Genomic DNA, 16,718 nt, shown 5'->3' on the forward strand with positions numbered 1-16,718 from the left:
ATGCTGACCAATGAACTTTTATCAGACTTGAAATGTTAACTTTGATTCTCTCAATAGAGATGCTGAACATTTCCAGCATTCTGTGATTTTATTACTGTACATAACGTTTCAGTGGCTCAAGCACAATCTGTAACATGGGACAGGTGTATCTTCATTCTACAATCACAATGAAACCAGGGGATCAACTCTAATCCAATAAGGTGTGCCAGGAGCAGCAGTGGATGTACCTAAAAATGAGAAGACTACCTGGTGAAACTGGAATAAAGGAGTGTGTGCATGCTACATAGTGAAACAAATACAATAGACAGAGATAAGCATTCCGACACCAACAAATCAGATCAATGCCCTTTAGTCCTATTACATTTAGTTGTGGTGGTGGATAATTAAATAAACAGCTGATGAGACGTTTCCAAACATCCACATCCTCAGTAATAGAGACACCCAGAATATGTGCCAAACTTAAGGATGATGCATTCACAACCAAGATTGGCCAGAAGTGCACAGTGTATGATTTGTCTCAGTTTTTTCCTCAGATCAACACCATCTCTATTGCATCAGAAAACATCCTGCATTGGACTCGTCACACCTCCAGTCAAACTGTTCCAGCACAGTTACAAACTGCCATCTGCTTGACAATGTCTAGATTTCACCATGGCCTTCGTCTAAATGTAGACCATAGAGCTCAGTTTCAGAGGTGAGGTGTCAGTTGCTGCCCTTGACAACTGTCACCTCACCTCTGAAACTCAGCTCTATGGCTAAGCATGACAACAGAGATCCCTATTAAAATTGAAGTCAATGAGCATCAGGTGGAAATCACTCCAGTGGTTGGAGTCACGTCTCACATAAAGGATCGCATATGAAAGATGTTAAGGTTAAAGGAGGTCAATCATGCCAGCCCCAGGATATTTTGCAGTAGCAGATTCTCAGGACAGTGTCCTGAGCCCAATTATCTTCAGCTGCTTCATCGGAGACCTTCCTTCCATCAGCAGTTCAGAAGTGGGGATGTTTGCTGATGCACAATGTTCAATTCCATTCCCATCTCCTCTGAAATGAAGCAATCCATAACTACATGCAGCAAAACCAAGGCAACATTCAAGCATAGACTGATAAGTAGCAAGTAATATTCACATACATGGCAGGGAGAAGGGTAGAGTATAACCTTCTACCCTTAACATTCATTGGCATAATCATGACTGAGTCCCACATTATTGACATCTTGCCCAGGGTCCATAAATACTGTGGCTACAAAAGGAGGACAAATGACTTGATAGACAGACTTACCAGGCACAAGTTGGGAGTGTGACGGGATACTCTTTACTTGCCATCATGAGTACAGCTCCAACAATATTCCAGAAGTTCAACACCATCCAGGATGAAGGAGTTGACTTGATTTGCACTGCCATCCACCACCCGAAACATCCATTCCATTAGTACTGGCACACTGTGGCTACATTTAGCACCAGTAACAAAATGCATTCCAACTCAGGCAGTACCTCCCAAAGCTGCAACGTCTACCATCAAGGAAAAGGGCAGTAGATGCATGGGACCATCACCACTTGCTGGTTTCCCTCTAAGGTCACACACCATGCTAACTCAGAAATAGGTCACCATTCTTTTACGCTGCTTCGTCAAAATTGTGGGAGTCTTCAACAGAAAGATTGCAGCAGTTCAAGGCAACAGATCACTATCATCTTCTCAATGGCAAGAAATGTTGACCATGAATATCGGTTATATATGTTTGCTTTTGTAACCTTTAAAAAGCTTGATCAAACAAAATACCTGTTTCTGCAACTGTAACTAATATTTTAGAACATAAGAAAATAGCAGGAGTAGGCCACTCGGCCCCTCGAGCCTGACCCACCATTCAACGTGATCATGGCTGATCAGCCCCAGGCCTCAGCTCCTCTTCTGTGCCAGTTTCTTATAACCCATCTTGAGCCAAGAAGTTTTCTAATTTGATAATATTCTGAGCATGTTGTTCTGAACATCATTGCTTATCAGACATAAAAATAACTAAGGGAGACTATTAGAATGGCCTGCTTATGCCAAAGTTGGAAAGGTAAATTTGCTGGATTATTTCCAAGTTGGGTCATCACCATCCAAGATCTGTTTAAGCATGAGACTAAGATTGTAGTGCACATTATTTTTTCCAAATTTAGGCCTTTTCCAAGCTTCAAATTCCTATGTGATAATACAATAAACTAAAAGCAAACAGTTCAATGATAAGAAGTTTATTTATAAACATGATATTTGCAATACAAAACATAATTATCAAAGGACAGTGCAACATTGCCTTCTACTTAATACATTAAAAGTGACCAAAAATGTATACAGTTTCTATTTTACAAATTCTTCAACATACTGAAGGTGCTACAGTTTGGCTGGAAAGCAACCAAAACAACAAAGTACATACTTATTCAGGAAAGATTCTGGATTTAAGTAATGAAATCTTACTCTCTATTTCACATTAAAACCTGGGAATAAATATCTTCGGATAGATGAGGATTTCTTTATTTGGAAGCCATGTCCAGAATTTACAGTTTACCACTAGGAATGAAATTTTTTCATTTCACACACTCTACAGACTATAGATGACAGCAATTCAATATCAAGATTTCTACTTTCCCTTAAAAAAAGCAAGGCTTTAGCAAGATTAACTGTGGACGCAATATAATCCTAAAGGATAAACAAATTAAAGCTATAAGTTCGGACTCTTCAACCATTTTGTTTAAGGAAAAATATCATAGTTAAGGTGATCTTGAAAAATCTCATATCCTTTGTTAAACAGTGGAATGATGATTATGTGTGCTGGTTTGGATGAGCTCCCAGCACAATGCTATCTTTTAACTACGTACAATTGGTATTAAATAATTCTTGGATAAACAATCTTTGATGTCAATACTACTTTGTACTGTCTTGTATGCTTGATATCACCTTCAAGACAGATTATCAATGAAACTATCAGCATGCATTGTTCAAAAGAATATTTTGGGACTACTAACAAATCAGATTTGTGAAGATAACAGCCCATGTAGAAATATTAAAATTGAACACTTCAAGATCAAATTAATCCCTTGGAAAAGAATGTCCCACACAATGGACATGGATAAGATTGATCTCTGTTGTACATACAGCACCTCCATTTTCTCAGCATCTAGAAAATCAGGGCACTGTTGGTTATTTATGTTAAAATGGCAAATTATTGAAATCTTTGAATGAGTTTGCCAAATACCAAATGAATCTCAAAAATTATAGTAAAAATTTCAATAACTGGATCCATTGTACTTTAGAAACTCATGCAGAGCCCAACAATGCACTGTAGGAACCTATCTACTGTACAGTAATCTAATAGGGCATTTGTGTTTGCAAATATGATTCTCAAAGATAGGACAGGTTAAATAGAAATAAGGCACTTCCATATAAAAAGGGATGTAGGCACTTGCATTCCTTTTACAGTAAACTCCGATAATCCAGCATTCAATTGTTCAGAAATCCCAATGCTTCAGCATTTGGCTCCCTCATCATTCCAGAATTTGAGATCAGGGTCGGGAGTGCAAGTGGGGAGTGTGGCCCAAGCATGGACCATACACCCTGCAGTTGAAGCCGGGTTGGGAACATCAGGCTCTATTTCCTGCTCCCTTTAAACTCACAGGGTTCACAGAGTTTTACCATGCTACTGCGTAACATGTAATAAAAGGGAAATAAAAGTGTGTTGGGGAACTAATGGGAGAAACATCCAATTGTCTGGAAAATCTGACAGTCTGGCACCAAAGTCCTCAGGGTGCCAAATTATTGGAGTTTTACTGTAATTCTTAAAATTCAAATTGCTGCTCTAATTGTGGGAAACCTTTAACATTTATTGTAACTGCTAATGACAGATCCACAATGTATGTTGGTAATGCAAAAGATAAAAATGTTGCATTAACAGCCTTTAATTTAATAATTACAATGCTAATATACCACCTCATATATGCTAATTTTATTCTTTAGTGATTCCAATCAAATCAATGGTAAAACACCCTCCAGCAATTCCTGTTCAAGAGCTCTTATCGTTATAAGCACTTGCTGCAGGAAAAATCAAATCAGCCTGTTTATATTGACTATTTATTGAGCATCACAAGCAAAGCCCAGGGAAAGGCCATCAACCTGAAGAAGAGTTTGATTCAATCCTTTCCAATCGAGAAGCCAACAAATCATTAATATCCAGGTACTAAACAGCAATTGTAGACACTGAAGCTCAAGTCCAGATACAAAATATTAAAAGCAACATTTTCTGGATGAGAAAATAAGGATGGCCCATTTACAGTATGCTGCAAATGTTGGAAATCTGAAATGAAAACAGAAAGTTATGGAAATACTCAGCTGGTCAGGAAGCGTCTGCAGGGAGAGGACCAGAATCAATGGGCTGGATTGTGTTCGATCCAGCTTGCAACTTACACTCACTCCAAGGAAATTTTATGGTTGGGTGGTTCCACTTGAGCTGAAGGCCTTGTTGCCATGGCCAACCCACAGAGTGGACCAGTCCATGTGTGGCAACTCGGCTCAGGTGGTGAATTCTGAGGCCCCACCCACTGACTCCCTTGAAGTCCTCTTGACAGCTTGCTGAAACCAGGAGCCTTTTAACTGGTTGATTATCAGAGATAGTTAAGAATAATCAAAATAGATTTCGTCCTTAATTTTCTTCATTAGATGTATTTTAAAATAAAAATTCAATTAACTAATTTAAATTGATAATATTAAATAAAATTAAAATATATAAATTAACCTTTTCCATCCAGATCAGAGACTCCATTCAAATGATCGAATCAGTGCTGAATTCAGCGACTGAATCTCCACAGGCACAGAAGTCAGGAATTTAGTGAAGTGCAAAAAGTGATTTTAATGGCAGTTTTCTTGAGAACTGCCAGCAAAAGGTATTGCAGCCCATTGTTTTGGTCAATGATTCAACCTCGACATGAAATCATTACTCTTTCCTCCCCAGTTGCTGTCTGGCCTACTGGATAGTTCCACCATTTTCTGTTTTTGTTCTGGTGTCTTGGGCATGCCCCATCTTGTTGTTCTTGACATCTCATGGTTTTCTCTCTCTGTCCTCTGATTACCAGCATATTAGGAAAAGGAGGAAAATTAATTAGCTTTCCACACTTCCATGGTGTTTGTGTGCTGAGGACTTAGAACCAGTGGCAAAATGAGAATTCTTTTTACACAGCTATCTATGTCAATCTAGAATGCGTTGGCAAATTCAAAGCCATATTTCAAAAGGAAATTGATAAGACATTTGAAGGAAAACATTTGGTAAAGATATTTCTTTGAAGTAGTTAATATAGGCACAATTGTTGTCTTCTTCAGTGGTGGTAGATTCCATGATTCTAGAACAATACATATTCTTGGCTTCCTCATGTATGGGAGCATAAATTAACATTCTGAATCGTGAATGTGATTCTCCATGTCAAATAAGGCAAATGGTAAATTAAGTCATGTTTGTAATGTTATTATATTTCACATCGCATTGGCAAAACTTGAGATAACTTTCAAAATACCCAGCATAGTGAACATGGTATGTGTAAGCTTTTAAGTTTCACAGGACTGACTAGGAGTATGGTTTATGAAAACAGGTGTTTTGTTACTTTAAAGACAAGCTCAGAAGTTAAGAACTTGCTAACACTGTGTATTTTGTCAAGTGACACTGCGCAGATTCAAGCCCTATGTTATTTTGCCTTGGATTCTTGACAGTTGCATCATGCCCTTTTGCACAAGCTTAAGTGAAAAGGATTTAATGAAGTGTGGACCTTTGGAGCACTCTAAAAATCAGGAAAAAATATCTCTAAACATCTCTTTAGTTCATTTTAGCAATGCTTGTGCTCCATATTTATTGCTTTAGTCCAAAATCACAAAGAGTAGTTTCCTTTCTTCAGTGTTTATGTTTCTGAAATTTGGATCTCATTGGAATACACCAACAATGTCAAAATTCCAATCTTAGTTTATATTCCAATTAGTGTACAGACATTAGCATAAATTAGGGTGAACAGCTGAAAATCTAGGTCCAGGAATCAATACGTACTCTGTCCAAAATTATACTTATTGTACCTCATTAAAAGTATTTCTGTGTACATCCCTACTCAGTGGAACATTCTGCTAAAATGTTTGTTCTAATGGAAGCTTCCCCAATGTAACAACAAAATTATACTGGTAGTTAAAAGACTTTGTAGGTTAGATTATGAACTTCCACAAGGATATTTATCTATAAGCTGAAAGGAACACAAACATCGACTGACTATAAAATTAATTTTATGGCTAGATCATCAAAAACTGCCAATTCATTTACAACAGACATTGATACATAAAAATTATACAACTAATATCAGATACAATAACACCAAATTCATGAACATATACATTAAAAACTGTAGATACAGTCAGAAGTAATTCAACTTGAAGCAACACAATTTATGCTATTTAGTAACATGAGCTTTTTTCAAAAAAAAGCTTAAAAAACCTGTATTTCCTCAGCTTTTACATTTAAGGTGAGATGCAAGTACTATAAACTCCCAAAAAAGAGCTCTGTGCATTCATACCTAGAAAGCATGTGTCCGTTTGCACACTTTAAAGATCTTCAACTTGTTGAGTTTCCAAATGCATTTGTTGCTACTTCCAGGTTAGAGGCTGCAATCTCTGAAGGCTTTTGCTCTTTATTTATGAAGTTCGAGATCTGAAAGCCAACATCGTGGCCTGGCTCCATCAGTCCATTGAACTCCAGATTATGGATTTCCACATCAAATGTTGGTGAAATGTTCTGTGATGCATTTTTCTCACAGAAAATTTTATCCTAATTAAGAGGGGTTACAATCCAACATAAATTCAAAGGCAAATTTCACAACTTCCCTATCTTCACACCATCAAGAGCACAAGCAATGCCATTTTAAAATATCATTTCTATTTCATATTTACTTTGTCATTGTACACTTTTAAGTGTTATAGGGAACACAATCCCCAAAATTAGTTCATACAAGACAAATCTGAATGCTATCAGGTTTACTGCAGTTGCAGAACAAGCTTGTGGCTTTTTTTAAATGGATAAATTAAAATTGACATGACATGGCTTTTCTCCCCATTCATAATGGCAAAAGTTGTACACTGGTCTGGTTCAAATTAAGTTTTGATATTGCAGATGAAACTTTCAAATTGTGGGTAAAATTATTGCTTCACAGTTTTCACATAAGCAGATCCAAACACCTATGCACTGTTTGTTAACTTTCTATGATTTAGTACCAAATAAAAAATGTTGAAAACACCCAGCATTTAGACAGCATCAATGGAGAGAGCAAAACAGAAGCAATATTTTAGGCTACCAACTGTTCATCAGACCTCTTAGGAAGAGAGTTAATAGTCCTTGAAATAAGTGCAGAACAAGGGAATACATGCAAGGGGAGGGGAGAACCCTAGGGCAGGCAGTAGGGGTGAAATATCTGTGATCGTGGAGCTGGCAGGATTGTAAAATCCCTAACGTGTTCCAGTCTTGTGAAAACAACATTGACCTAAAGTACAAACACTTAGTTATCTCTCCACAAACCCTTCGACTGAGGGTTTCTAAAATTTTCTCCTTTCATTCAGATTTCTAGCATCTACAGTGCTCTGCTTTTCTGAAGGTTTGTGAATATGCAAATAAAAATCATATTTCATGCTTTGTATATCATCTAAAGAATGGATTTCTACAAATTGTGTCATTTACTTCATTTGCAGTTTATTTGCAAGGGATAAGAAAAAGAACAGATGATTTTTAATTCTGCTATACTTTAGTATGGGAGAATGCCCCAGTTTCAGAGTTTGTGCCACTATAAAAGCCGTAGAACCAGCTGGTTCCATTGCTGAAATTTAATCCCAGGTTTGAGTATTGTATTAAAACTTGGCACAATAATAAAACTATGAGAGATTAAATTTTCCAACAGGCCTTTTACAGTTGATATTCACTCTAGATCTATTGTTTGCTGCTTAAGGTGGTGTAAACATGAAACAAATCTAGAGAAACTGCAGCAGTGCCCAAATGTAAAAACTAGCATTAAAATTAACCCCAATGTTGGCAATCTAGCACAAGATCGATAAAGGCTGGTTGATTATGGAGGCATTAAAATTCCCATAGCACAGTCAATGATGCTCAAGAAATTGGATTTAGGGTATGCTATCGGGACATAGGAGCATCAGCTTTATCAGGTTATACTGAATGTAGGTCACTGAATGGATAAGGATTTTACCATGAAAATATAATTGATTTCTTCTGGCAAAACAAATTAAAGGAAATTTGGAACAAAACTTACCATGATATCTATGGTCTTTGGCAATGCATTTGTTTTAAACCAGGGAAAGACCTCAGCAAGTTCCTTTTTTTGCTTCTCCGTGAACTTAGGTTGGTTTCTCTGCATCAGTTTCAGCTTCTCTCTATCCTCCTTCAGAACTGTTTCAATGTCCCTGAATTGTAACAATGATAGGCATGCTGATTACACTGCACTTTGGGAGAAACTTGAATAACAAAGTATTAAAAACAAATGGCATCAGCAATAATTGTACTCGACTTATGAATCATAGCAGTCTCTTAAGCTAGCTGGTATCAATGAATGAAAAAAAATCACTCAACAGCAACATTTCACTGTGCAATCCATGTTGTCGATTAATCTTCAGTTTATTCATTTGCCATTTTAACATTTGTGTGACCTATTTGAAACAATTAGTTAATGCTTCAGATAAAATAAAAACAATTGCAGGTGAACATATTAACTGTTCAAAATCTGGAAGCACTCAGATAGGATGCTTTGGTGTTGTAATTCCACATTGATTTCCTAAATTTTTGAAGCATTCAGTGACAGCAATAATCTTTTGTAAATTTTCCACTTATCACATTGTGGCGGTTGGACTGAACTATCTGAATAACTTTAATCCTTGCAATGAAGAGTCTACCAGGAGTGGAGCAAATGTGTGCAGGGAATTACTACAGTACCAGAAACTTGAATGGGGGTGTTTTTTGAATATGTCCCAGCAATTACAGATATCTAATACATATAGAATCTGAGACAAAGATGATAATCATCTGTTGGTCGTAATGTAATAAAGAATTTAAAACATACAAGCTAAAAGCAAAATAATAGATGCTGGAAATCTGAAATAAAAAAAATCAACCTGAAATGCTAATGCTGTTTCTCTCTTCACAGATGCTGCCTGACCTGCTGTGGATTTCCAACACTTTCTGTTCTATTAAAAATTGTAAGGATGAGGATAAAACTTAATTCAATGCAGATTAATTCTGCTGTAGTGCCTGTTATATTTATCAAATTGTTTAAAAAGAAAAACTTCCATTCTGCAAAGAAGCAAAGTAAGTCCCAATATGCTTTATAGACAAAATGAAACAGACAAAGCCATAGAGAAGGAAAGATTAGGCCAAGTGTCCAGAAGCTTGTTTGAGGAGATACATCTCAAGTGTATCTGTAAACTCAAAAGGGAAGTTTCAGAAGAACAATCCAGGGCACAGGGTCTTGGCAGCTGAAAACACGGCCACCAGCAGTGTTGCAATTATATGAAAGGCAATAACAGAGATAGGGAAGGACAGAGGCACAGAGGGATTTGAAAACATGCATGAAGACATTAAAGTGGTAATGTTGTTTAACTGGAAGCCAGTTTAGGTCATTGAGTAGAGGGTGAAGAATGATTGGAAGTAGATGCAAGCTATGAGATGGCACTGGAGTTCTGGGGGATCCTGTTTAGAGAGAGTCAAGAGAGAAATATCAACATTTAAAAGATATTTGGATAAGCACATGAATAGGGAAGGTTCAGAAGGATATGGGCCAAATGCAGGCAAATGGGACTTGCTTAGATAGGCACCTTGGTTGGGATGGATGAGTTGGGTCGAAGGGCCTGTTTCCATACTGTATTACTCTAGGAAGGCTGCCAAGATGACATAGGAAAAGTCATTTGGAGGCTACCACAACATGGATGAGAGTTTCAGTAGCAGATGAACTGTGGTTAGAGCAGGGTCAGGTGATGTCAAAGAGCTAGAAACAGCTGGTCTTACTGAAGGCACAGATATGTGATCCAAGGATCAAGTTCCAGATGAAGTTTACCTTTCACGCACAAATATTTCCATTTCATAGACTAAAGATTATGGTATCAACTGTAACAGTTCACGTTGGCAGAAAAGTAGAGCAGAAATCAGAAACGCAGTTATAGTACACACAAATCACCATGAAATAGAGAGTAGGGAATGATTCTCTTATCTCTAGGTTCAGAAGGTTATCAGTTATTTAATGTTATGCTGGAGCTTTGTATTATCTGAAAATCAAAGATTAGATTACAACCTTGCAATTAGATTTATCACCTTGTAGATACAATTAGACGTCTTTTATTCTTCAGACAAAATTGCACTCAGGGATCAATTAAATTATTTAATCAGTGCCAGGAATAGAAATCTCATAAGCATCCCTAGCAGATTAGTAGTACTGACGCAAACCTTGAACCTTGAGAATTAGTTGATGTCATCCAGGGCAAAGACTGAAGCACCACAAATGTTGGTAGCACCTGGAGTGCAACGAAGTAATATTTTTAAAATAGTTCAAGGATACATCCACTAATTGCCATTGGGTGAACTTGGACTTTAATGTGTACGTATTGGATGAAAACTAGACCAGGTTTGTATTGGATGTTCTCAATGGTTGAACAGACTGCAACTCAGTCATCAACTAATCCATATGCAAGTGAACTGCTGGTAATCAAGGAAACGTACTGCAGAATGGAACAGCACCTTCACTGTGAGGTGAAAAGCAGAGAATAAAAGAAATATGCAATAAAACTTTGATAACCTGCTCTCCAATTGTTGGGAAATCCCAATCGTTTGGCTTGTGACTCACTGGGCCCTGTTTCCCCACACTATCTTTATACTCACTGGGCCCCGTTTCCCCATGCTGTCTTTATACTCCCTGGGCCCTAGCATAGACCTAGGCAAAGCGTTGAAATGTTTCCCCACTTTGCGAGAACCATTTGATCCAATCTAACCTCTTGACCTCTGCATGTAACAGCCATCCTCATTTTTCTTCTTCTAGTAAAGTCCAGCTAGTTCTGATTCGCTTGTACAGGTTGCGCGCGCATTTGCGCGTGCGCGCACGCACACACACTCTTTTTATCCCCCCACAAGACTCGGGAGGGAGGCAGGAAAGAAACGTAAACTTTCAAAATAATCAAAATCCTAGTTGGCTATAAAGAGGAGGGATCTATTCATCCTGCACTCCTCAATCTCAACAAGTTTATGCTTAAAAGTTACCAATTGAAGGCAGCTTTGTAGCAAAATAAAACAGCAGCGTTTCCCTTCAAGTGCTTTTCAGTATAATGAACAAACACCATATTTATGCAGTGGGTTAAAAGAGTAGAATATCAGATTATCAGGACAGCAAATTTCAACACAAAACATCATTATTGAGGCAGCCTCAAAGTTTAAGAATGTTGGATACAGAAGACATGGACTAATGCAATGATAACTTTAAGTGAAAACTAAATAAGCTCAATAGCTAGAACAGTTGCTGGCTGCATCAGGCATAGTGAAATAGAATGGAAAGCTTCCAAAGCTGCACTCAACGGAATTTCCACTTAAACTTACCTCACTGGTAGTTGATAGGTCATCATTGTTCTCTCATCTGCATTTGCCATTTCAAGCCAGATAGGGTCTTGGCGCATATACTTATTGCTCTGGCCTATTTTCTCATTCTCAGAGTCACTGCTTCCAAAATATTTGCTGGTGTTTAAGTAGCTACTCCCTGATAATGATATTAAAAAAAGAAAATGTAATCAACCAGTGGTTGAGGAAGTAACAAAAAATGACAAGAAAAAGAATCAACAAAGACTACACTTTTATTCATTCACAGGATTTGGCTTTACTGTCAAGACCGGCATTTATTGCCCAACCCTAATTGACCTTGAGAAGGTGGCAGTGGGCCACCTTCTAGAACTGCTGTTGTCCTTTTGGTGCAAGTACTTTTATGGTGTTGTTGTGATTGGAGATCCATTCTATTAATCAGGTTTACTCCTTCCAGAGGAATGGATGATATGACCTAAACTGGAGTTTATTCCTGTTCATCACCCAATATCACCGAAAGCTTTTCTAGCAAATTCAAAACAAAAGAAGCCCACCAGTTACCTTGCACAAGCTCCAAAGCAAAGAAATCTATTGGCTCTATTGATTATTTTGATGAGGGCCAGTTAATTCTTATGCCATGGGTTCACCTCTTATACTGCTGTAAATATGCCTCTGTTAAACTGGCTTTCGTGTCTTCACAGTGCCTGTAGTTACACCCAAACACAATTATTTAACTGCTTGAATACCATCAGACTCTGATGCTATTTGGATATTGGATGCATCAAAGACTGCAAAAGAAGTTTAAAATGCCAATTTCCCCACAAAATTCATGAAGAACCACTCTCTTCCCTTGCTTATATCCCCTCAAATGAACACAATAGTGAGCTACTATCTTTGCTTGCATTAACTTGACTTGTAGGGTGACAATTGGTGGGGAAAGTGTGCAATGGAAGGACATACTTCTAGTTTGTGGCCATTTTCTAACCTTTGGTAAAGCAAAATTGTACAACTCTGTGAACTATTATTCCCAAGAAGTCACCTGTGTCAGTTCCTGACATTCCACACCCGTTGGATGGAGAGCCTGAAGAGCCCGAGGCTGATGACCCCACACTCCCCGAGCCTGCAGATCTGGTGTCTGACTGTAGTAACAGGTCCAGTATGTCAGTAGAAGTGGAGTGAGCATCACTGTTCTGGGCTTCAGCAGGGGATTCAGCCTTTAGGCAAAAAAAAAGCACAAGTGTTTACACCACAGGCAGGTAATATACTATTAATTAAAAATTCAAACTGCTGCATGAACAGAGAATTTTAAAAATACAGCAGACATTTTTGTTACATACCAGCAACAACAGAAACACACCGAGTCATGTACAAGTGTTAAAAACTATTTTATTAATAACTACTTGTAATAATAAGTAAAGACATTAGATATCAAACATAATCCCCAAAACTAATCCTCAAAGTGTGCATGTGGCAAATTCCCAAACCCCAAGTCTTGGAATAGTTCTCAAAGTTCAGTTCAGCAAGTCATCAGGTGAAACGTGAGCAAAGGCTTTTGCAAAACCCCTGTTGACTGAAGACAAAGCGTAGAGAGCATGTGGAGAGAATTTACAAAATCCACATGTTCCATGATGGAACCCAGACAACACCTCAGTCTCCGATGATCTCCATTACTTTGTTCCAAAGTATCTGCCACCCTGAAGGCATTCGATACGTGGCCGCCCACAGAAATACCTGTTTCCCACTACAGGTTAATGACAAACTGGGCTCCACTTGTTTGCTCCAAAAATCCATACATGGATTGTAGTGACAGACACAGTTATTGTTCTTCATCCGTTGTTACGGAGACCAGCAGTCAGTGTCTCTCTCTCTCTTTCTCCTCTTGACTCACTTTGACTCACTGAGCAGAACAGCCAGTATGTTGTTATCTTGCTGTCTTGATGACACCACACACACACTACGAATCTACTGTCCAGGTTCCTTAAAGGGACATTCACCAAATAGCAACCTGACTCATAACATTTTGGACATGGAATACAACACCACTGAGCAATAATTAATGGGAGGTTTTGGGTACAATCACGAGAATGTGGGCTCATTATAGACAGTCCAGGAGATGACATGATGGACATCAAGTTAATGGTAAATGTGTTAAATTACTGCTTGGCATCTTTTTACAGTAAGAAAACAAGGTACCAAGGGCACCAAGAAAAAGTGTAACCTACTACATCTAATATAATTAAAATGTGGCAGAGGTGGATGCATCTCCAAATCTACTTAATGGTGTAAAAGAAATAGGTGAGGAGAACAGATGTAATACTGATTTGTCCAACTTCAGGTAACTCACTCTTTCTCAGAACTAGCTATTTCTTCCTGTCATCATTTTTGTTCAGTTTTTCCTATTCTATTCGTATGGCCTGTCCCGCTAGCCATGTTCCACAGCCTCGCTATTAACATTACGCACACAAAGACATAATGTACTTGTAACTACCCACATTAACCCATTTGGTCTCACCCTATCAGACATACTCCCTTTGTTCTACTCATAATTTCACTACCTTCTTTGCTACTGGCTCTCTTTCCCAGTTCTGATGAAGGGTCCCAGATTGGAAATATTAACTGTTTCTCTTGCCACAGATGCTGGCTCACCTGCTAAGTGTTTTCAGCATTTTGAGTTTTTAAATAATAGAGGAGAACTGTGGCAGTGTTAGTCTCAAGATTTCAACATTTGGAATTGTACCTCTGCATTGGAAACTTAAAAACAAGATTCCATTAGTAAAGAGAGAGAAAAGAACAGTTAATCATGGACCATCAGTTGTGGTGAAGTTACTGAAATCCATTAGCTGAGCGAGATGTCAAGTGCTTTCACCAGTGGAAACCTAACAAAGAGTTGGCACAACTTTGTGAAAGACAGTTTACATCCAGACGAAATTTGTGATGAACTCGTGACATGGCAGACACAGTAGTTGTCCATATGGAATTAAAAAGGTTACTGATAAGGTTCTGCACGAGAGAGTATAAAAGAGAAACACACTACAAATTGGAGAGAGGTTTCTAATATGTGATGGAAGGTAGGAGTTAGCTTTGTGGGCACGTCCCTTTCAAGGGCCTTTAGGAGAAAAGCGTAGGTAGAATTTCCAGTGCAGTGCTGCACAGACAGGGATGACATATAAACTCTGTTGGACAACAAAGATCTCAAAATGCTGATATTCTGATGAAAGGTCACTAATGTGAAATGTTAATTCTACTTTTCCCTTCATAGATATTGCCTGACTTGCTGAGTATTTCAAGCATTTCCTCTATTTCAGATTTCCAGCATCTGCAATTTTTTTTTTCGCTGTTCAATATAACTTTCCTGCCCCAAAATTACAATATATTTACCATCAACGAACCGCAGAATCTTACCAAACACTTTTGCTAACATTACACTTTCAACATCATTTTTGTATTTATTTATTCATTTAATCCCCACACTGTAAAAATGTGCTCTCCAATTTAAGTTGTATAAACTATTCTAGCTACAGGAATAAATCAACATTCATTCACATTGCAAATCTTAAAAAACAAGGTAAATTTCAAATCTGTGTCACATTTAATATCCTTTCAGATGTAATGCCTTTTCTATCCCTTATTTTCTCCAGATCAGTTCAGATCAGATTAGTTTATTGTCATAGACACCAGAGTGCAATAAAATTCCTTGCTCGTGTGAAGCTCAGTGTGTTAACAGTGTACATGGTAATAACAAATACAACAACAAATATGGCAATGAGTGCAAAACAACAGAATGGTGCAAATAGTGCAATCTGAAGTAGTGCAAAAGGAAATGTGCAAGTGACAATAACGGAATAACTGAGAGAGGTAGAATTAAGAATCCAGTAATGTGGCAGCACCACCGGGAAGGAGATGCGAAAGAGGTGGTTGGTTCAGAAGTCTGGGATGAAGAACTTTAGAGACTGGACAAGAGGTATGTTACTCCATTGCAATCAGTCTGGAAGTGGTGACCAGGCACACAGTGCACGCCACTGCACACACTTGGGCTCCTCCATGCACTAGTGTGTCAGATGCAGGGAGGACCCAGAAGGAAAATCACAGACTTTATGCAACTCACACCACAATCCCAATTTTCTCTCCGATGTATTTTCCACAGAAACTGAATCATGCAATTCAATCCAACTTTGAGGAATTATTAGTATTAATTTATAAGCTACTCACAAGTTCTGTTTCATCCTTTGCAATGGCATCCGCATTTGTAACGTTGGCAGTGGTGCCCATTGCTCCTCCATCCACTATTAATCCAGTGGCACCTACACATCCAACTGCTTCTGAAGGTGGGGGGACCTCATCCAGCAGGTTCAGCTGCAAAGGTGAACTGGACCTAGAATGGAATAACGGAGCAGGAGTGTGGACTTGTGGTCCTGGACAGGATGTGACACCTCGAGATTCTGCTGCAGGCAGCTTCTCACATTCTGCTGGTTGATCACGATGTTGTGGGGCAAACTCCGGCTGAGAATGGAATGAATTCCGTCCAGGCATAAAGTCCGGCTGTGAGGGGAATGGTGGCTGAAAAATTGGCTGGTGCACAGTCTCGGTCACCTGAGGCATTACATAATTAGGCCACACTACTGCCACCAATGGAGGCACTAGGGGTGCAGGAAATGGTGGAGACTGAGGGTTGCAGTGAACAGCAGGAGCACTTTCAAAGCTGCCCAGAGATGGGTCTGTAACAAAAGGCATGCCGCCAGGGGCCGAAAACATTGGTAGCTGGTAGGTAGGTATGACTGCTGTAATCGGTAACGATGGATATATGTGCTGTGACGGAGCAGATGGAGACCAAGGGGGGAGTCTATGATTGGTGTTGCGACTTGCAGCACTGTCAGATGATCCCTGCTGTTTGATGCGCTTTGACTCAAGCTTCCTATTCTTCCCACTTTTTTTTTGCGCATGTTCTCCACGATTCCCTGAAGGTTTAAATCCTCGAGAGCCTACACAAGGAAACAGGGGGACAGTTGTAAGCATTTGTTTCAAACCTTATTCTGGATGCTTTTACACTGAGAAATAAGGGGACTGAAGTGTGACAAAAGGTATGGCACAAATACCAGTGTCATAGCTCTCATTG

At 38.7% G+C, this 16,718-nt stretch overlaps 1 protein-coding gene across 2 annotated transcripts in view; it reads right to left on the reverse strand.

Moving 5' to 3' along the window:
* Positions 1 to 2,314: 2,314 nt before the first annotated feature.
* per2 (period circadian clock 2) overlaps positions 2,315 to 16,718 on the reverse strand; it is a 47,796-nt gene continuing 33,392 nt past the window's right edge. For both annotated transcript variants that reach the window (XM_052017707.1, XM_052017706.1), the window contains 5 exons: positions 15,815 to 16,584; positions 12,645 to 12,819; positions 11,630 to 11,786; positions 8,310 to 8,460; positions 2,315 to 6,823 (listed from right to left, as the gene is read on the reverse strand). In XM_052017707.1, coding sequence (XP_051873667.1) covers positions 6,611 to 6,823; positions 8,310 to 8,460; positions 11,630 to 11,786; positions 12,645 to 12,819; positions 15,815 to 16,584 — 1,466 coding nt within the window. In that variant the 3' untranslated portion in view covers positions 2,315 to 6,610. The remainder of the gene's footprint in view (positions 6,824 to 8,309; positions 8,461 to 11,629; positions 11,787 to 12,644; positions 12,820 to 15,814; positions 16,585 to 16,718) is intronic.

The sequence above is a fragment of the Pristis pectinata genome, chromosome 6 (assembly GCF_009764475.1).
Source record: "Pristis pectinata isolate sPriPec2 chromosome 6, sPriPec2.1.pri, whole genome shotgun sequence".
NCBI lineage: Eukaryota > Metazoa > Chordata > Chondrichthyes > Rhinopristiformes > Pristidae > Pristis > Pristis pectinata.